The 22053-nt window shown below is 52.3% G+C and overlaps 2 protein-coding genes across 5 annotated transcripts in view; one reads left to right on the top strand and one right to left on the bottom strand.

Moving 5' to 3' along the window:
- KCNQ1 (potassium voltage-gated channel subfamily Q member 1) overlaps positions 1-22053 on the bottom strand; it is a 395418-nt gene that overhangs the window by 134888 nt on the left and 238477 nt on the right. The gene's annotated exons all lie outside the window — the stretch shown is intronic.
- The window catches only part of LOC140713166 (uncharacterized), a 46156-nt gene continuing 30549 nt past the window's right edge, over positions 6447-22053 (top strand). Inside the window, exons 1-4 of the mRNA XM_073022529.1 lie at positions 6447-6547; positions 13949-14062; positions 14312-14433; positions 14736-16341. Of these exons, the coding sequence (XP_072878630.1) occupies positions 6447-6547; positions 13949-14062; positions 14312-14433; positions 14736-16051 (1653 nt within the window). The 3' untranslated portion in view covers positions 16052-16341. The remainder of the gene's footprint in view (positions 6548-13948; positions 14063-14311; positions 14434-14735; positions 16342-22053) is intronic.

The raw sequence follows: 22053 nt of genomic DNA, 5'->3' as shown, positions 1-22053 counted from the left end.
CCCCTACCACCCCAGCCCCAAGGGCCTCATGTCCCTTTCTGGGATGCTGGCTACACCTGGTACCTTCACCTCCCAGGCCTTTGCAGGTGCTATGTCTGCCACCTGGCATGCCACTTCCTCCTTTGAGATTCCACCTCTGTGAAGCCTGGCCTGGCCCTCCACACCCCATATGTCCACACTCCCTGCAGCTGTGAGCTCCTCCATCCATCTAGAGCACCTATGGCGTCATAGCCCTGTGCCCAGCCCTGGGGATTCAGAAGTGCACAGGGGAAGCAGAGAGAAGACAGTTCTCACTGATGGCAGAAGGGCTGTCCAGCTGCCTTGACTCCACTGCAACCACACTTAGCCCTACCCCAGGAGCCCTACTCCAGGAGGAGTACCAGAATCCATGGCCCAGCAGGCCGCTTGCCCATAGTGCCTGCTGACTCTCACGGGCCTGGGAGGGGGCTGACCTTGCGGTTCAGGCCATGTGAGGAGAGTGAGTTGCCAGGGAGGTGAGGCCTAACCCCCCCAGTGAGATGTGGAATGCTGGAACGCTCCCACTTGACTTATCCTGTGGATGAGATGGAGAAGCAGGACTTCTCCAGCCTGGGCACTGCGCCTGCCCAGGACCGTGCCTTTCAGGGAACAGGCCCCGGCAACAGAAGAGGCTCGGAAAGAGTCTTGGCCCGCACCCTTGGCACTCTATCTCTGTGGAGACTGCCTGTGTGTGTGGGGGGGGGCTGCAGGTCTGGGTGCCCCAAGGCACCCCCACACACCCCTGAGTGGCAGCCACCTGGAGCTCCCCGAGTTAGCAGGAACCGAGCAGGAAGCAGAGAACAAAGGCGCGGCAGTGAGCGGCGTGCTGGGCCATCGTGTCTGCAAGGCCAGGCTCCGAGAGTGCGTTTGCCCATCTGGAAGTAATATTGTAGTAATGTAAGACGGCCAGAATACGGTATATCCTCTGAATCCATGAACTCTACAGTGAGGAATATGGATTTAATGGATAATCTTACCAGCAGCCAAGAGAACCCAGATTCCTCCCCAGGCCTTCAGCCGGCACTTGGCTTCTCCTGCAACCCAGCTCGGCCGGAGGCCCGCAGAGCCTGTGGCTGTGGCCTCCAGAATAGGGGCTGGCCCACGATGTGAGCTCACTTTTTTCTCTTGTTGGGTGGGTTGAGGGGGAATGGAAACCTATCCACGGTCAACAAGGGTGCCTGTCCTCCAGACTCCCTTCCCACAGTGGGAAAAATTAAGCTGGAGAAAGTAAGAAATAAGGGGGATGGCGATTAATCAAAATCTACAATGGCCATGACTTGTTCTGGAATCTGGGGGAGAAGAAATCATTTCTGTAGCTCTTCCCAATGTAATATAGCTGGAATAATAAAATAAAACAATAAAAACCACAGCGGAAAAGATGACTGGAGAGTTTTTATGGCGAGCAGCAGAGGAAGAGCCCAGAAGGCCTGAGAAGCGCGGTGAACAATGTGATTCAGGGAACGTTTCCAGGGCGCGGAGGAGGAGTGGGACACAGGTCTGGCTGGCCCAGGACACCAAGCAAGTAGGGGTTCCAGGCTGCTCAGTCCACAGAAGCCACATCCCCGGCATGGTCCTGGCCCCTCTCCGGGATCTCATTTCAGAGGCTCATTAAACCTAATGTAAAATCCCCCAAATACCAAATGCTTCACAAAGTTGTTAATTTCATGGGGAGTCGTTAGCCTGCTACCTTCTGGGTGCCCCATGCCAAGGGGTGGGTGGCTCAGGCCTATGGTTCCTCATACTTACCAGGACCCCTGCCCCACCCTGTTTACAACCTAGGTGTCTTCCAGGGAGCTGATCTTGCTCTGACAATTGCCTTGGAGGGAGGCGGGGGCTGCAGTCTTCTATTTTCCATGCTGCTTCCTCCCTGTGTCCAGCCCCAAACTCTCTAGGAGATGTTATGTGTGCTCCTACCCAGAGGCTGTGAGGGAGTCCTGTGCAGAAAAAGCGGAGGAGCCAGGGAATTCTGGCTTCCCAGCCACTGGTGTGGTTGTGGATAGCAAGGAAGGCTGAGGCTGGAGTGTCCACAGGGCTCTCCTGCAGGCCTGAGCAGGGATGGGGGCCTTAGTCAGCCCCTTCTTCATGTTCCAAGGGGAATGGAAGCCCATAAGTCTCCTCAACCCACCTAAGAGAGAAGAGTGTCTAACATTTGGGCTGCTAGCAGGCATTCAGCTGGGGTGGTATCGGGTCTGGGGGCCTGGGGGCCTGGGGAACAGGTGGGAGGGATCTCCACTCTATCCCTAAACACCTCACTGTGATTACTGGGGCCCTGCTCTGAGTCTCCCCACAGCTTTCCAGGGGATGGCTTGTGAGTCTAACATCCCCCAGGCTGGACTCCTGCTCCTGCCCCATTTGTGCCCCAGCCCCAGCGAGGGCTGTGATGATCTCCTGAGGCCAGGCTGCCCAACCAGAGTCTGCTTCCCCCAGGGAGGGGTCACCTGTGTCAGTCCATACCACACCATAACTCCCACATCTAGTAGAGGGCCAAGCACCCAGAAGGCACACAATAAAAGCAGGGTGTGTGGATGAATAGAGAGTCAGCAAGGGTTCATGGATTAAATGAGATGCAAGCACAAAGCCCCACTCAGGTTTCCAAAGGGCTAGAAAGCCGTTACCTCCTTGGATCCTGGCCCCTCCCTGGCTCTCTGGGAGGTAGGGAACACAGAAATGATTTCTCCTTTTTACAGATGGGTAGAGATTCAGCAAGGCCGGGCATACTACTTGGCAGTGATTCAATTTGGTCCAAAAGGACTTGACTGTGTGCTGCCCAAGGGGATGGACACAGGCGAGCAGGTGAGCAGCTCTAGCCACCTGCCACCTGCCATGCCTCAGGGCGAGCCTTTACCGTGAGCCAACTCTGCCTCCCCTCAAAGACACCCTCCTTAGAAGCAGTGCCAGGACCCCCCCCCCCAAGTCTGCTGAGTGGATTTGAGACCCCCGAGTTGAAAGGAAATTTGAAAAATAAAATTCCTTTGTAAGCTGCCAAAGTTCTATCTCCCCGGTGATGAAGCCTCAAGTTACCTCACTTAATTTAAGCACAGTTTATCGATTGTAGGGTCTGACTGGGAAATGGCTCCATTGTATCCACAGACCCTCTCTGGGACCCTGTGCCTTGTGCATGGCCGTGGGGTACAGAGGTTGGTGGGACAGTGGAGTCATCCTGGCCTCTGAGAGCCCCATTCTGGGCAGGCAGTGCCCAAGGATGAGAAGATTCCACAAGCTGCCACAGAGCACTTGGACATGATAGTGGCTCAGTAAGCCTACAGGAGGTGTTTCGTGAGGGCTCACAGAAAAGGGAGGAGAGAGAACACTCCAGGCAGGATGCAGGATGTGCAAAGACTTGGGTAACAATTCGTGCAACAACACAGGAGACCACAAAGAAGCATTACCAGAAGCCAGGGGCCTGAAAGGGGCCATGAGCCCTGGAGTTGGGGGGAGACTCCAAGGGAGATGGGCTGGAGGACGGGCAGAACCCAGTACATGGGGAGGAAGGATGACTGCCAGTCACTGTCACACAAAACCCTGTAGGATTTACAAAAGCAGTGCAAAAATTATACTCTGAAAACTGTGCAATATTCTTGAACCAAATTTTTAAAAATCCAAATACAATGAAATACATGCTCTTGGATTGGAAGATTTAACACATTGTTAAGATGGCAATACTCCCCAAGTTGACCTACAGATTCAATGCAATCCCTATTGGTATCCCAGATGGTTTCTTTGCAGAAATTGACAAGCTGATCATAAAATTCATATGGAAATTCAAGGGACTCAGAACAGCCAAAACAATCTTGAAAAAGAAAAACAAAGTTGGAAAACTCACTTTCTGATTTTAAAACTCACTACAAAGCTATAATAATCAAGACAATGTAGTACTAGCATAAGGATAGACAAACAAATCAATAGAATAAAATCAAGAATTCAGAAATAAACCTTCATATTTACTGTCAATTGATTTTTGACAAGGGTGTCAAGATCCTTCACTGGGGAAAGAAGAGTCTGTTCAACAAATGGTGTTGGGTAACTGGCTATCTACACGACAAAGAATAAAGTTAGACCCCTACCTCATACCATACATTAAACTAACTTAAAGTGGATGAAAGACCTAAATGTAAAAGCCAAAACTATACAATTCTTGGAATAAAATATAGGGGTAAATCTTTTTGACCTTGGATTACATGTTGTTATTTAGTTACGACACCAAAAACATAAAGCATCAAAAGAAACAGATAAATTTAATGTCATCAAAATTAAAAACCTTTTTGAGTCAAAGGACATGATCAAGAAAATGAAAAGACAACCCACAAAAAGGAAGAAAATATATCTGATAAGGGACTTATCAGATAAAAACTTATATCTAGAATATAAAAACATATCTAGAATATAAAGAACTCTACTAAATAATAAAAACACAACCCAATTAAAATTTAGGTAAAGAATTGGAATACATACTTCTCCAAAGAAGAGATACAAATGGCTAATAAGCACATGAAAAGACGCTCAGCATCATTAGTCATCAGGGAAATGCAAATCAAAACCATTAGGAGATATCACTTCACGCCCGCTAAGATGGCTAAAATGAAAACGGCAGACAGTAACAAGTGTTGGTGAGAATGTGGAGAGGAACCCACATACACTACTGGTAAGAATGCAAAATGGTGCTGCCACATTGGAAAACAGTCTGGCAGATCCTCAAAAGGATAAATATGGAGGCGCCATATGACCCAGCATTTCTATTCCTTTGTGAATACTCAAAAAAAAAAAAAAAAACCAAAGAAAAGAAAATCTATGTCCACAAAAAAAGCTTGTACCCAAATGTTCCTGGCAGTATTATTCATAATAGCTAAAAAGTAAAAATGGCCCAAGTGTTCAATGAATGAACGGATAAATAAAATGTGATAGTATCCATAAAATGGCATACTATTTGGCGTAAAATGGAATGAAGCACTGATATATGCTACAGCATGAATGAACCTTGAAAACCTTAGGCTAAGTGAAAGAAGTCAGCCACAAAAGTTCGCTTAGTGTGTGATTCCAGCTATGTGAAATGCTCAGAACAGGCAAACCCGTGGAGATAGAAAGCAGAGCCGTGGCTGACTGGGGCTGGGGAATGAGAGGAGGGAAGTGGGGAGTGACGGCTAAAGAATGCAGGGTTGCTTTTAGGGGCACTGAAAATGTTCTGGAACTAGATAGTGTGATGGTTGCGCAACTCTGAACGTACTAAAAACCGTTGAATCGTACACTTTAAATGGGTGAATTGTATGGTATGTGAATTTTATCTTAATAAAGCTGTTACAAAAACAATAATGAACACCAAAAAATACAAAATAAAAAAACAGCCCTGCAGGACCACAGCACCACAGCAGACAATGAGAGCGGCTCCCAATTCCGGGAAGCCCCCACAGGTCCTGCTGTCTGAGCCTCTGCCCACTTCTTGCTCCACGGTTCCCAGGTTTGATATTTCTCATGGTAAAAGCCCAGCAACAGGGAGCCAGAAGTCCTCTGCAGCTGGGGCTGGGGGGTGGGGGGGAGCCTGGAAGCTGTGCAGGAGAGATGGAGGCTCCCACGCTCCAGGGCCAAGCTGACGTGACTAAAGCTAAACAGACCCCGTGCCACAACGGGGTTACAGCAAATTCTGTGCAGCACACTCAGCCGCTCGCCAGTGATGGCAGCCTCAGGGAGGGGTGGTGGAGCAGGCAGCCCCAAAGGTAATTTGCACACGGAGTTTATAAGGCCCCTCAGCTCTTTTAAACATATGCTTCTCTGATTATAAACAGCTGATGGCTCACAAGATTCAGATTTTCCAGCAGGGCTTCCAAAAAAAGATTGCACTCCAAGCAGAGAAAGGTGACCGGGTGCTTTGCCGCAGACGTAAATCCAGCCATGTTCTCGCGCAGCTGGAGCTGCCCCTGTTGCCAGGCTTCGAACATGTCACATCTTTAAAATGTTTGCTGCTATTGACATGTCCCAAGGAGGGCTTTGGCTCTGGCCATTGGCCTGGGGAGGGAATAGGGAGATGGAAATGGAACCGCCCCCATATGAACTGTATCTTCTGCCTCCTAGGAGCTGAGGCTGCTTGAAACCCTCACCTCTCGCTCAGAGGCGCTTAGACCCAGATCAAGGGTCAAAATTAGAGGCCCTGGGGCGAATCTTCTGGTCACTGCCCACCCTGTGCACTCCAGGGGTCTCCACACCGACCCTCTTGGGACTGGTTTCTTTGCTGCCTGCCTGGCCCACCAGGGTGATAAGCCTGGGCTCCATCTCCAGCCTCCTCAGCCCCACCCTCCTCGGGGGCTGTGGGTGCCCTGAAGAGAAGTTACAAACAAAAGAAAGGAGCAGGGAGCAAAACAGAAATGCCAGCAAGGAGCCTCAGGACCACGTGCCTAAGTGAGCTCCCAATTCACTGCTTTGCCAAGTTCCGCTCAGCCATGCCAGCGGCCCAGGCCGCAGACACCAGTGAGGAAAGGGATCCTGTTGAGAAGAGTGTCAAAGTCAAGTCTCCAAAGCAGCTGCTGCGGCAGGGTGCACGGTGGGTTCAGGAACTCTCTCCCTACAGAGGAAAGAGTCACAGAGGCCTCCCCAGCCCAATTCCGTAAAAAATAATGTTGTGTTCAAGTGGAACAATTCATGAGCGTGGTCTCCTGGGGGCCCCCGATTTTGGCCGTCTGTTGGGGAAATCTTGGGAAACAGGGGAACAGCCCTGAGGGGCCTGGTGCTTTGGGAGGTTAGCTGCCCATATCACCTCCTCAACCTGTGCCCATTCACCTGGCCACACACAGGAACTCTGGGGGGTGGCACATGCAGGTTCAGCGCTCAGGAAGCCAAATGTGGGCCAAGGCACACCTGCCCTGCCCGCCATGCTCCATGAAAGGAGCTGCCTCTGCAAACGGGCTGTGTCCCTCACACCAAGGCCGTGTGGCAGAGAGGGAGGGACAGACCCTGGCTCCAGGATACCCAGGTGCAGCCCAGCTCTAGTACCTTCTACATCCTAAAGCCTGGCCAATCCCTTGACCTTGCTATGCCTCAGTTTTCCCATCTCTACAGTGGGTGGTAGTGTGGATGAAGCCCTCAGAACCATGCCTGAGACAGTAAGTGCTACAGGACTATTTGTGAGATAAACAAAGCCTCCCTGCTTGGAACGAGCCAGTGCACATCCATTTATCGCTCTCCTGGGTCCAGGCTGCTCTGAGAGCCTGGCAGGTCTCGGAGATGAACCTATGAACTGATGACCCAGAACACCAGCTAGGAGTAAGGGTGGAGGCAGGGGCTGCCTGACGGGGGGTGGGGGCACAGTCCCCAAAAGGGAGGGGTCTTGGGAGAGTGGTGGTAGCTCTGTGCCCAGGCAGGGCCTGACTAGGGCAGTTCTGTCTTGTTCTGTAACTTGCCTCCTGAGGGCTAAAGGAATTTCTCAACACTGCAATGCCTGCTTTTTATTCCAGTAGATGTTAGAGCAGAAGCAATCCCTGCTTCTGGCACAGGCCTGTCCCCAAGACCCAGGGAGAAGAGAAAAACAGGAGTGAGCTTTGATGCTACTTCCCTTCTACCTGCGGAATCCCACTACCACCCCATCACGCCTGCTCCCCCTTCTCCGTGGCTGACCCCAAGAGGGCCCTTTGACATTCCTGGGCATAGAAAACAAATTTGGGCAGAACTGGCTTTTGAGAACCCCCTCCTGGTCCCTGTGGGTGTTACCGTTAGCCTTATCCGTGTCCCAAAGAAATGGATTTGGTGTTCTCTTGGGGAGAAAAGGTCACCCGTTACATTTCCTAAATCACATTCCAGCTGTCAGTTTCTCCCACCCATGAGCACCCGTCACGCACCCTCTCCACCCACTCCACCCAAAATGCCACAGCTCTCTGCTGCCTTAGCGATGGCCTGAGTCAAAACCGCTCTCCTCTCTGGGAGTAGGACCTGCACCGGGGAGTGGTTCTCACGAGCAGCCTAGGTTAAGAGCCACTGGTCTAGAGGGCAGAGTTCAAACTCTGCAAAAGCAAAGACATGGTATGTATGCCTGTGGCAGGCATACTACCTGGGCACAGTACTCTTTCTCCTGGGAGCCACCACCCATCAGTAAAAGCTAACAGGTAGGCTGAGCCCACTTTGCTGCCCCTGACAAGGGTCAGACTAAACCTAGTGAGAGTGGGTAGCTGTGTCAGCTGGCCTTTGCTGTGTAACAAGTCACCCTACAGCTTCATCCCTAAAGCAGCCCACATTTATCAGTCCACATGGTTTCTGTGGGCCAGGGATCTGGGGGTGGCTTGACTGGGTGGTTCTGGCTCCGGGTCTCCTGAGAGGCTGCAGTCAAGGTGTGGACCAGGGCTGCTGTCTCATCAGAGGCTTGACTGGGGCTGGAGGATCCACTCCCAAGCTCATACAGGAGGACATTGATAGGAGGCCTCAATTCCTCACCATGGGACCTCTCCAGAGGGCTGCTAGCATCCTCACACTGTGGTGGCTGGCTTCCTCCAGAATCAGTGATTCCAGTGAGAGGGCAAGGAGGCTGCAAGGCCTAGTCTTGGAAGTCATGCTCTGTCACTTCTTCCATATTTTATTTGACAGAAGCAAATCATAGTCCAGCCCAAACTTAATTAGAGGGGAATTAAGTGCCATTTCTTGAAGAACAGATTGTCAAAGGCCTTCCAGACACATAAAAACCACCACAGCCACATGGTACCCCAGGTAGTTTTCCCTTTTCTTTCCCATTCTTGTCTTTTTCCTCCAAATTATATCCATCTTCTGAGCCTGACTAGCTTGATTATAATATTCTCATCAGGTTCTCTGAGGACCTTTACTGTCAATGACTGTGCACCCACTGCTCACCAAAGGCCTGGTGGGTTTCATTTCAGCAGCCTTACCCTCTACAAGTACAGAGCTGGGAATGGAGTTGGCTCTCTGGGCTCTCTGCAAATATCTGTTCTCACTACAAATACCTATCCAGGGCCCTTTGATGCGTACAACAAACTATAACCACCAGAGTGACGAGGATGGGGCTTAAAATAAACTATAACCACCAGAGCAACGAGGATGGGGCTTTTTGTTAACACCTCTCCCAGGACTCAAGAGATAATCAGAAACAACTTCCCAGGTTGGCCCTGGTTGTCGCAATGTCCTCAAAGGCCTGGGCCCACTTTTCCCTGGCAGGCTGAGGTGATTGTTCTTGGCTGGGGGGCAGCTGTGGAAGTGGCAGGCCTGCACAGGAAGGGGGGCACACACCCTGAGCTTGGGATGCTTTGTGGGAGGAAGCTGCCTCTGGAAGGTGGTGGTAGAAGAGGCCCTGCAGGCAATGGGTCTGGCAGGCCCAGTTCACTTCATTTTCCCACCCCCCGTGCCTGGCACCCAACCAGGCCCCAAGCAGGTGCTCAGGAGACAGCTGCTGAGTTAACCCGCGTCGAAGTGGGGGCTCTGTGAGAGTTGGGTTCGGCTAATCAAGGCTTGGCTGAGCAATGCCCAAACATATACACACACAGCACAGCTGCCCTCCCAATGGGAACTGGCCCACACCCCGTGCTGCCACTCATGGAGACCGCCTGAACTCCAGACCCCCCACCCGTCTGGCCTCACGTTATCACCGACCCCAAATGCAGGAACACAAATCTGCCCGTGAGGACAGGCTGGGAGCAACCCTAACACAGCACTGTTGTCTGAGTGCATTCCCCGAGTAGCGCATGCTGAGGTTGCTCTTACAGGGGGGCTGAGATTGTTCTGGAACAGGGGCTTCCCTGAGGGAGCAGGACCTGCATCTGTCACACTCTGTCAGTCTGAGCCATATGCCTCTTCCTGGGCCCTGGGTAGCTAAGACAGCGATGGACACCACAAACAGGCCATGCCACAGGGTGACAGTGTGCCAGAGCCACAGAGGTGGCTGCAGCTGGGCGGAGGGATGGGGGCTGACCCCACTATATAGGTTTCTGAAGATCTGGCTTGTCCATCCAAGCCAGGTCTGAAGAAACCCTCCAAACCCATCCTTCCCTTGGGCTCGCTAGTGGTCATACATGCCCTAGGCTGCTACCCCTGTTGGATGCTGAGGGCTACCTTAAGCTCCTCCCTGTCCTCAGCCAGAAGTCTAGACAAAGTTGCCACCTGAGGGAGCCCAGCCTGGCACTTCTCACACCTCCACAGATGCTCGCTTTCTCCAAGCCTCCCATCTCTCTCACTGGGTGATGGCAAGTCCCCTGTAGTCTTCCCTCTCACCCTGCTGCCCCTCTTCAGTTCTCTCTCCATTCAGCAGCCAGAGTGACCTTTCTAGAAGGGAGATCTGATCCTTGGCACTGCCCTGCCCAAAACCTCCTAGAGACTCCACACTGTGCCTCACCTCTGACGACAGCCTACAACGCCTGCCTATCCTGGTGGGTATGTGATTTGGGTGGGGACATGAGTGCATGCCACCTGTGGGTACAGCAGAGACCTGGGGCAGGAAGTCAAGTAAACACGTCTCACAGGAACACCCGTCTCATGAGCTCAGTGGGAACAGAGTTGTCAACTGGTCCATGTACCTGAAGCCATCAAGTTGGAGGGGAAGCCCCAATGGAATGCAGGTGCAGGCACACACAGGAAACAGGAGGAGGAAGATTCTGGAACAAGGACATGGGCTGCAGGGTCAGCAGAAACCTATGACCAGTGAAGGAAGAAGCCGCCGGATGGTGGGGGTTGCAGGATCATAGAGCCCTTACCCAGGACAGCTGCAGTGGCGGGTATATGCACCAATGCATGCAAAAAGCCTCACTGAAGGGGACCGAGGAGGGGCCAGAGTGCCAACTGCAAGGGCTGACCTTAAGAGCAGGCTTCTTGGCAATGCATCAGCCACTCAGGGATAACCCTGAGGTCCTAATCACCCCCACTCCCCCACGTTCCTGTCCACTCCTGAGAGCAGCGTGGGGTGGGGCCTTTCTTCAGAGGGACTGAGGAGGCAGCCACGTGGCCCTGGGCCTCTCGGCTTCCAAGGGAAGCAGCAACTTGGGAACCTGGCTGGGTCTGAAGATGGTTCCACCCTTAGACTCTGAGGGTGGGGGCAGGGTAGGGAGAGAATTGAGGCCCACAGAATCCCTCGGCCAGGGCCTGCCACATCCTGCTGCTTGGGTGAGGGGCTCCCACAGCAGTTCTTTCTCCTGCCTTGCACTGCAGAAGAGGACTGGTGTTTCCCCTGGGACACCGCCGGGGCTCTGGGCCCCATCTGCACTTCTGTGCTGGCAAATGCAAAAGAATTAGCTCAGCAACTTCCTCCCCTAATCCCCCACCCCCACTCTAAATACCTTGGAATCAAGAGAAAAGCCGAGTGGACGTTTTGAGCCTAATTCTCTTCAGCTGTGAGTGCGTGTGTGCGTGCGTGCTCTCGGTGCACAGGCTTGCAAGGGAACCTTTTGAACCCCAAAGAGTAAAGCTGGAAGGAGTGCAAGGAACGTTAACTCAGCCCCTACCATGTACAGATGAGGCAAACCAGACGCAGGAGGAGAATGGGACCTGCCCTCTGTCACATGGGGAGCTCAGGGAGTGGCCACCAGGTACCCAGGCTTTCTCACACCCACCCCTGCAGCCTTGAGTCCCAAGAAGGTGACAAGGTACAGGCGCCAAATCTCAAAGCCTTCCACAACCTACAGAACAATTCAGAAAGGGAGCTGGCTGTGACTGCAGCCCCCTCCCAGAATTCTGCCATGGTGCCCAAGGCCAGCCCCGGGCTCACCTCCCAGCCTGCCTGGCAGCCCCCATCTGCCTCTGGGGCTGGCCTGGAGTCTGCCCAGCTTCGCATGCTTCTCTAGCCAATTCCCACGTGTCTCTTGTCGCCCGACGAGACAACAAACCCTTCTTAGTCTCGGCCTGTTTTCCTCTCCACTCTTCCCCCAAAGGAATAGAGGAGGCGGGAGTGGGGGCACACAACAGGTGCGCTGGGCTGGCAGGCGGCGCTGGCTGATTGACGGCACCCCGTGTGTGGCGAGGGGGTGAGGAGCAGAGGACACAGGACTCAGAACTGTCCTTCCTGACCAAGTCTGGTGAGCTGGTCACAAACAATAGTGACAGGCTCCTTGGCCTGGCAACCCCACTGCTAAGAGTAAACTCAGGGAGACTTCACGAAAGCACACAAGGTGAAGTGCCCATGGAATATCACAGTGGGGGAAGTTTGTCAGGGAAAAATCCAAGCGCCCAGGAACTTGGGGTCTGAGGTTCCAGGGTTAGGTAGAGGGTGGAGGCAAGCCCAGAACATGAAAATCTATATGAACAAATCAACTACTTGTAAGATGTATCCCCATCCAGGCCCACAATTAGAACCCACAGTTTTGTTAAGTGTAAGACCAAATAAGCTCAATTTTCATGATTTTACAAATCAGTTTTCAAGATAAAAATCCTAACCAACACCCTTTGTCACTCTTTAGTAGGAGGGTGGACATCGTTTTAAGTGAAATTGATTTAGGGAGCTTTTCAGCCTATGCTTAACATCCTTGGATAAAACAAAAACAAAGGTTGGAAGACAGCTCTGTGTCCAAGAGTGAGGACTGAAGGAGTCTACCAGGGTACCTCCATCTGATGCAGCTAACAAAGGCCCAAAGAAAAATGGCCACATTTTGAAAATCTGTCTTTCCTACCAGAATGTAAACCCCACATGAGTAGGACTTTTATTCTGGTGAAATCTGTGAAATGACTCTGAAGACCTGGGCTTCTGCTCCCCTGACCTCCTGGGGAGGTAGAAATGGACATGCAGGGAGGGTGACCAGGGGAGGATTCTGCCCTCCTGAGGAAGGCTGAGGAAGGCTGAGGAAGGCCAGAGGAGGCCTGGGGGCCACAGTGAGGCTGGAATGGAGCTGTACCCCAAGCAGCAAGAAGGAGCAGGACAGGCGCCTGAGGCCACGCTCAACTCAACATTCCTGGCCCTGTCTTCCCACATAATCTCTCTCCTTTCCCATCTCAACAGCTCCAAGAGGCTGTCAGCATCACCTCCATCCTACAGGCGGGGAAATGAGACTTGTAGGTATCTCTGCATTGCAGAGTCCAGGCCAGGGTCAGGACTTCAGCCACTCCCTGCCCTTTTTGGTCAGGGGCAGAGAATAATAGTGGTCACCAACTGGGAGTCATGATCTTCTGGATGTCAAGAGGGAGGCTGGGTACAGAGGAAGCAGGCAGACAGGCAGCTGAGAATCTGTCCTGAGGAGGCAGGAAGGTGGGAAAGCCACTTGGGAGCTGAAGTTCCAAGCTCCATTTTCCCCTCAGACGTCACTTCTAAAACCACAAGTTCAAAGATAACTATCAAGAATTTCAAGACAGTGACAGTATAGCATGAAACTCTGAGTCTGGGGCGCACCTGAGCACTGGTTCTGAGTGATGGCGCTGGTTGCATAGCTGCCTCTGGGACAGGCAGATGACAAAAACCTCCCAGCTAGGTGGTGAGGCTGGGATGTGCCCTCTGATCAAACACACGAACTCCCTGGGCCAGTGTGAAGTGACAGGCGCCCAGGGAACATGTCACCTGTGCCCAGCCTGCCTGTGGGCTGAGCAGGAGGCAGGGAGTGGACTCATCTGGGCGTCCTTGCTGAAGGCCAGAAAGGAATCTCTTGCTGCCTGAAAAAATGACACCATTTTCTCTTTTACTTCTGGGCTGAAGAACAACAAAACCCCCAACCCAGTCACCCTTGGAGAGAGATTCCTGGCTCTCCCGTAGACATATATTTTCGGCAGAGGCGGTGAAGATGAATGGCCTCCTTGCGTGCCTGGGTGGGGGGACGGCTGGCTCGCTTGGCTGGCTCCAGCCTCCCCCTTCGTCCTGTGTTTGAGGTCAACCCTGGGTTGGGGTTGTAACAACTTTCAAGAACATACCCGGAGTCCTGCATTCCAACAGTGTTTTTGCAGTCCACATGGAAGGCCCAACTGCCCCCAGCCTTGCCAGGGAAGCCTCAGGGTGTGAGCTTCCAGAAGGGGCTTTTGTGACCCAGGCTTTTGTCCCCAGGGTTTATGGCAACGCTTGGCATTCAGAAGGCGCGCGCCAGAGGCGCAGAGGGAACGGACAAGGGGAGGCGACGGCAGACACGGTCAAGTGTCAGGCCCGGGTGGGGGATGGGAGGTGGGCAGGGCAGGCCCGGCGGGGCGCTGGCAGGCGCGGGGCGCTAGGCGCTGCCCTTTGCTAGGTGGGTGGCCCAGCATGTTCTGGCCACCTCTGCCACTCACCCCCGAAGGTCCCAGGTCCTCAGGGGTGAGCAGCAGACACGGGTGTCCCAGGCACAGTAGTGGGGGCTTCAGAACATCCTGATCCCCTGCACGGACCGGCTGCCAGGGGGGAAAACGCCTCCCGCACCCGGTGCCACCCACCTAGCATCGAAAGGGGACCTTGCCCCGATTCGAGGGTCGCTGCAGCGGCGCCGGTGGAGGGGCTGGCCTCGGGCGTGGCCTACACGCCCACAGGCCTCCACACCGAGAGCCCACAGCAGTGTCGGGGTGCGGCCGCTGTCCTCACGCGGTCACCCCAGGGTGGTGAACACATCAGGCAGAGAACTAGCCTGTGTCTCCGGCTCACCACGGCAATGCCAACGCTGAGGTTGGTGCTGGCCCCTGCCCCAGCCCCCTGCGGTGCGCAGGACGGCGGGTGGGGGCAGGGAGGGCGGTGGCTCGCGCCACCTCACACCCAGCCAGTGCCTCACGTGGCACCCGACCTGCTGGGCCAATCTGAGCCCGGGTGGCATCAAAACCATACCCTTTCGGCCAATGACAGGACACGGCACATCACTTTCCGCGCCCAGCCAATCCGTGCAGCAGCCCGCCGCAAGCCTTCCCCTGCTGCTGCCCAATCAGCAGGTGGGGGGCGGTTGCCACGTCAGCTGTGGTGGGGGTAGTCGGAGCGCCGCTGCAGTCTCCAGGCAGAACAGTCGCCGCGTCGCCTCAGTACGGACTTCCAGGGAGCTCCTCAGCAAGATCCTGCCAGGGCTCCCTCAGCGTGGCTCTCCCCGGGGCTCCTCAGCGCATTTCTCCCGGTGCGCCCCTCAGCGCGGTCCTCCCTGGTGCGTCCGTCATCGTGGTTCTCCCTAGGGCTCTTCAGCGCGGTTCTCCTCGGGGCTCCTCAGCGCGGCGCTCTTCCAGGGGCTCCTCAGCGTGGTTCTCCCCCGGGGTTCCTCGGCGCGGTTCTCCCCTGGGCACCGGGGGCTTTTCGGCGCGTTTCTACCCGGGGCACCCGGGGCTTTTCGGTGCGGTTCTCCCCTGGGCAGCCGGGGCTTTTCGGCGCGGTTCTCTCTCGGGGACTCCTCCACGCGGTTCTCCCTGGGGTTCCTCAGCGCAACTGTCTCCTGACGGCTCCTCAGAGCGATTCTCCCTGGCGGCTCCTCAGCGCAGTTCTCTCTCGGGGGCTCCTCAGCGCGGTTCTCTTCCGGCGGCTCCTCAGCGCGGTTCTCTCCCGGCGGCTCCTCAGCGCGGTTCTCTCTCGGGCTCTCCTCAGCGCGGTTCTCTCTCGGGCGCTCCTCAGCGCGGTTCTCCTTGGCGGCTCTTCGGCGCGGTTGTGTCTCGGGGGCTCCTCGGCGCGATTCTTCTCGGCGGCTCCTTAGCGCATTTCTCTCTCGGGGGCTCCTCAGCGCGGTTCTCCCTGTCGGCTCCTCACCGCGGTTCTCTCTCGGGGGCTCCTCACCGCGGTTCTCTCTCGGGGGCTCCTCAGCGCGACTCTCTCCCAGGGGCTCCTCACCGCGGTTCTCTCTCGGGCGTTCCTCATTGGGGTTCTCCCTGGCGGCTCCTCAGCATGGTTCCCTCTCGGGGGCTCCTCGGCGCGGTTCTCCGCTGCGGCTCCTCACCGCGGTTCTCTCTAGGGGTCTCCTCAGCGGGGTTCTCCCTGGCGGCTCCTCAGCGCAGTTCCCTCTCGGGGGCTTCTCGGCGCGGTTCTCTCTCAGGGGCTCTTCGGCACCATTCTCCGCGGCGGCTCCTCACCGTGGTTCTCTCTAGGGGTCTCCTCAGCGCGGTTCTCCCTGGTGACTCCTCGGCGCGGTTTTCCCTCGGGCGCTCCTCAGCGCGGTTCTCTCGCGGGGGCTCCTCGGCGCCATTCTCCGCGGCGGCTCCTCCCCGCGGTTCTCTCTAGGGGTCTCCTCAGCGGGGTTCTCCCCGGCGGCTCCTCAGCGCGGTTCTCTCTCGGGGTCACCTTAGCGCGGTTCTCCCCGGCGGCTGCTCAGCGCGGTTCTCCCCGGCGGCTGCTCAGCGCGGTTCTCTCTCGGGGTCTCCTCAGCACGGTTCTCCGCGACGGCTCCTCAGCGCGGTGCTCTTCCGGGGGCTCCTCAGCGCGGCCCTCCCCATCTCCCTGGGAGGGTCAGAACACGGTCACCACGGAACTGGGCGGACGGCGCGGGACGGGTGATCACTGACGTTGCTGAGGTGAGCTGTGTGCCCCGCGGCCGTCCCAGATCACAGGCGTCAGCAGTGCAGCCTGGCCTGGGCAGTGCGCTCCCCTCCGCACCTTATGGACAGCGTGGCCAGGGTCGGCGTCCGAGTTCCCGGCCGCATCCCAGGGATCGGATTCCGGGTCTATAGTTCGCGTGGTGGTTCAGAGTTGGCTGAATTGGGATTGGAGTCTGGAATCCGCATCGTGTTTCTGAGTCTGCGCTACTGGGACGGAAGTTGGGAATCCATGTTGTGGTTTTGAGTCAAAGCCCGAATTGGGACCGGAGTCGGAAATCCACTTAGTGGTTCTGAGTCAGGGCCCGAATTAGGATCGGAGTTGGGAATCCCCGTTGTGGTTCTGAGTTAGGTATCCTAGTTGGAATCAGAATTCGGGTCTAGGATCCACATCCTGACTGGGAGTTTGCCTGAGTTGGGATCTGAGTAGTTGGGGTCCGAGTCAGTCCAGGTCTGGAGTCCGCATAGTGGTTTTAGGTTGGGCCTCATTAGGAACAGAGGATCAGGAGTCTGAGTTGGGGACCTGAATCCCGTTCTGGAGTCTGCATCATGTCTCTGAGTGTAGATCCAAGGGAGGTCCGAGTTGGCGACTGGAGTCAGGGTCTGGAGTCTGCCTTTGGGTAGAGGTTCTGAATAGGGGGGTCTGAGTTAAGAGATTGGGGCTAGAGGTCTGAGTTGGGTATTGGAGTCAGGAATTGAAGTTGAAGTTCTGCGTCTAGGTGGGGATTCTGAGTCAGGAATTAGGGGGCGAAGTAAAGATTGCAGTCTGAGTTGGGGGTGGTGATCACCTGCCAGGTGAGAGGCAGTGGTAGAAGTCTTGGTCATATTGGGGATGAGAGTCGATTGGATGGAGGTCTCAGTCTGGGTAGTAGGCTTGAAGGGCCATCACTGCGTTCAGATCCCAGTGCCCCACTGTGGTCCCTGAGCAGGTCAAATAGCCTTATAAAATTGGGGGTAAGAGTGCCTTCCCACAGAACTGTTCTGGGTATGAAAGTTCTGTCTTAGATTATCACAACGTATAAAAACTTTCCTGATAATATCCACATTTGATGTGCATTTACCAGTTCTTTCTATATTGTGGTGCCCCTCTTGCTAGACCAAAAGCTCCCAGGGAGGAACTCTGTTTTGTTTTCTGCTGCCTGCCCTGTACCCAGCCAAGAGCCTGATACACAGCCTTGCTCAGTCAGTACTTGAAGGAAAGCAGGCAGGCAGGATTAACCAGATTTCTATGGTGTCTCAAATGATCCATTTCTGCACCTGTTTTCCAGATACTCACTAGGAGAAAAATTTAAGGATTGAGTTGCTTGATTATGGTTGTATTTTAATGTGTTTCCTAACATGCTGAGGAGAAAAGTGGGTCTGTTTCAGGATTTATGCTCCAGCTAGAGGGATCTTTTTAAATTGCGAATCAGAGCATGTCCAAATTCAGATAGAGAGCACAGGAAAACTATAAAGAATTTCCCTTATGAATGTAGATGCAGAAGTTCCGTGTACAACGTTAGCTAACCAAATCCAGTAATATATATTAAACAATTCTTAAACAAGTGGGATTTCTCTTAGGAATGCAAAGATGATCCAATATCAGAAACTTTATCCATATAATTCACATTAAAAGGCTACAGGAGAAAAACCATATGGTTCTCTCAATAGAGGCTGAAAAAATGATGTGATAAAGTTTAACGCCTGTGTGTGATTTGGGGATAGTGGAGGACACCACTTAGCAAGCCCGGACTAGAGAGGAACTTCTTCAACTTGATACAAGTTATAAACCAAAACTTAACTTTTCAGTAAACTTGATAGAGAAATTAAAAATATGTAATTCTCTTTAAGATAAGGAGTAGGCCAAGGATGTCATCTTGGCTATACCCTAATACAAGAAAACGAAATGGAGATGTGAGGATCAGATAGGAAGTCATAAAACTTAGTGTAGCTCATAGGATTGATGGTCTCCATAAAGGTTCTCAAACATTTTGGTGTTACGACCCGTTGTGTTCTTAAAAATTACTGAAACCCCTAAAGGGCTTTTCTTGATAGAGATTCTATCTATTGATGGTTACCATCTTAGAAGTTAAAACTAAGAAATGTTTAAAGCAGAACTATACAAGCACATATTCCAGTGGGGTCATGGTGTGCTGCCTCTGGAAAACCCTTTATCTTTGTGAGAATGAAAGAAACGGCAAATAATGTCTAAGTATTATTATGAAAATGTTTCTGACCTTTCCTGAAAGGGTCTGGGGGGCTCTCTGGAATCCCCAGACTACACTTTGAAAATGACTGGGCTACATGGAAAAAAAAATTAAGAAACTTACAACTAAAGAGAGATTTCAAATTTCAGAGAGGTTTTAGATATAAGATCAGTGTACTCAAAACAAAAAACAAAAACAAACCACATTTCTTTATGCTAAACAAAAGCATAATAGAGATTAAGACAGCAATCAGAATAGCAACAAAATTTATACCAGTCTAGGAATTAACAAAGATGATGACTTTTATGGAAAAAAATTCTAAAACTCTATTGGAGGGATATAGAGGGAGATCTTTCCATATGCAGAGACATTTTATTTTCTTGAATGGGGCAACTTAGCATTAGAATGATGTCAGGATTTTCCAAATCTGTAAGTTCAATAGGACTCCACTCCAACTTCCAGTTGGAGGGCTTGAGTAATTTAACAAACATATTCTAAAATGTATGTGGAAGAAAAATATTTGTAAATGCCAACTGAACTTTTAAAAAGGAGAGCAGAGGACTTCTGCTGGCAGATACCAGGGCACACGCCAAGCTTCAGCAATCAGAGCAGTGTAGTGACAGAGGCCCAGAAGAGAGCTCAGAGGTAACTCCAAGTCTAGAGGAAGGGGACATGTGATAAAGGTGGCACCACATATCAATGGGGACTGTTCAGAAGATGATGTTGGAAGGCCAGCCCTAAAATGGAGGAATAGGAATATGGATTCCTAACTGAACCCCTAGGAAAAGTAGGCTCCAAATGGACTAAAGATTTGAAAGCAAAAGGTAGTTGCCATTTGTTTAATAGGAGAAAAAAATGAATAATCTCCAGGGCCAGGGTGGCCATGGGGTTATTAAACAGGATCCAGAAAGCACAAACCTCAAGACTAAAACGTATGCATTTGAATACATTAATGATTATGGATTAAGGATTTCTGTTAAGTAAGTCCATCATGGCAATGGTCAGGACTGTTTTCATAATAATACTAAGGAAATGATTTGCCTTTTTCACTTTTACACTCATGAATGTAACTGTGCCATGACTAGTTACAAGGTATTTGAAACAATTAAAGTTGAGAAGGGAACAACAGCTAAAATATACCAGAAAGCACCACACATCATTAAGATAAAGGTAGGAAGATTGGCAGTTTGCAGGAGGGTTAACAAATAGATTAAAATTTGCCCAAGCTAATCAGTTATCAGAGAAATGTAAATGAAAGCAACAGCTATTCTTCGTAGGAGAAGCATTAGAAAGTAGGATAAGGCCAAGTGTTGGCAGAAGGCAGGGAACAAGCCTCCCTGTGTGCTGCAGGTGGGGACGGAGACAGGCACAGACATTCTGGAGAGCCAGCCAGTACTTCTTCCTCAAATAAAATATTTTATACCTGTGGCCCAGCAGTTTCCCTCCTGAGTAAACATGCTGGAGCAGTTCTCACCCAGAACAACGAGAGGCTGTGTGTGTGCATGCTCAGGGCAGCATGGACGATGGGGGTGGGCAGTTGGAGCTGGTCACTGTGGTTAGGAGCAGGGGACTAGATGTACACTTCACGAGATAGAGACGTGTGGAAACACAGTGCTGAGTGACACAAATGCCAAACAGAATGAGTGCCTCAGTACATGACTGTGTATTTAAATTAAAATTACACACCACCCAGACATGCAGTACTAGGGAGTGCTCGTGAGTGCACACACACACAATGATATAAATAAATTACCCTGGAGCAGCTGTTTGTGCAAGGAGGGGAGCAAGGATAGAGGATAGAGATGAAGTGGAAAAGCATGGAGAGGAAGAGAGAGGTGCCTTTATGCAGACCCTTACAGGGTGATGGTGTTTCATAGGCTGAGGGCTGTGATCAACTCTGTGCAGAGTCCCAAAAGCCAAGAATGAACGAATGAATGTGCGTCCATGAGTCTCCTGCCAGATACCCTCTAATGACTTCTATTTCTAGGAAATAAAATTCAAATTCCATCAGGTTTTTACAAGATCTGCCCTGCTTACCTCTCTGACCACTGTCCTCCCTCACTGAGCTTTGGCTCTGCCAGCCTTCTTCTTCTTTGTTAAATCTGCCAAGTATCCCTCCTACCCCAGGGCCTTCACCACCTCTGCCTGGCTTGTCCTTTCTGGTGATCTTCCCTTGACAATTCCTTCTTATTATTTAAATCTCACAGGAAATTTTGGTCTGACCTGCCATATCTGTCATCCCCTTTAGTCACTCACTAGCTGAGGACTACATTTCAAGTCTCTGCAAAGCACAGGCTATGCTTTTCTAGTTTCTTAGGCATCTACTTATTTGTTGGCTGCCTATCTCTTCCACCGGAAGGGAGGCCCCAAGAGAGCATATGTGTCTTCTGTATAGGGTCCGCACGTGGTGGGTGTGTCACAGATTTCTGTTGAATGGTTTCATTCATTTATTGAATGAATGAAGAGGTCAGGCCAGGAAAGTGTGCATCCATTTTGACAACTCAGTGAGAAAGCAAATAGCATGTCAAAATCTGACCCCTTACAACCAGGGTTTCTTAGCCAACCACACTGGTAATGCTTGGGACAGGATGTATCTTTGTTGTAAGGGGCTGTCATTTATATTGTAAGATATTTAGCATCCTGCCTGGTCTTTACCTAGTAGATATTAGTAATCCTCCCATAGTTGTGATAGCCAAAAATGTCTCCAGACATTGCCATATGTCCCCTGGGGGGCACCCCAGATGACAACCACGTCCTTAGACCAGCTCTTGGGACTGGGATGGTATCTCTGCTCTGGCTCTTTAAATGCAGCAGGCCCTGGCTTGCATCCTGCCACTTCTAACACCCATAGCCTCACTACCTCTGTGAGAAAGACCCCGTCCCAGGCCTGGCCAATCAGAGTACCCTCTTCCCTGGTCAGCAGCATAATTTGAGTTTGGCAAGTATTTCCAGTCCCACAACCTATGGGCTGCCACCCAGGGGTTTAGTTGGAACTACGTTTCAGCTGCAGTCCCTCAGCCGTCTATGGCATGGGCACCTGTGGCTTGACCAAGTTGGAGGTGGCCTAGAGAGGCCAGGCTGGGCCTGCTCACCTTCTCCAGTTAGTGCAGACTGATGAATGAGTGGTTCTCAGCGGATACTGGATCCAGGTTTGCAGTACACTCCAGGAGGAGGACGAGAAAGGTTTCCCTCAGAGCAGGCCTGGATGGGAGGGCAAGGAGTGGCCTCTAATACTGCCTTTCCTTCTGGTGCCTCTATCAGCCTGTGCCATGCTCCTCTGAACTGACCGGCCCCAGCATGTCTAGGTTACTGGCAAGAGCCTGGATAACCCAGGGTTCCAGTCAGACCATCCAGGAAGGCCCATGAGGCTGGAGCGCACCCAGTCTCTGGCAGTTCTGTCTGCGGAACTAAAAGCCTTTCTCCCAGAGCCTTTCCTACGGCTGGGCGAGGCTCTTGTTTGCAATTTAAATGGAGCCTCATTTATGGAAGAATCCCTGCTCCTCCG

This window comes from Chlorocebus sabaeus, chromosome 1, assembly GCF_047675955.1.
Source record: "Chlorocebus sabaeus isolate Y175 chromosome 1, mChlSab1.0.hap1, whole genome shotgun sequence".
Lineage (NCBI taxonomy): Eukaryota > Metazoa > Chordata > Mammalia > Primates > Cercopithecidae > Chlorocebus > Chlorocebus sabaeus.
This window is presented reverse-complemented; position numbering and strand designations above follow the sequence as displayed.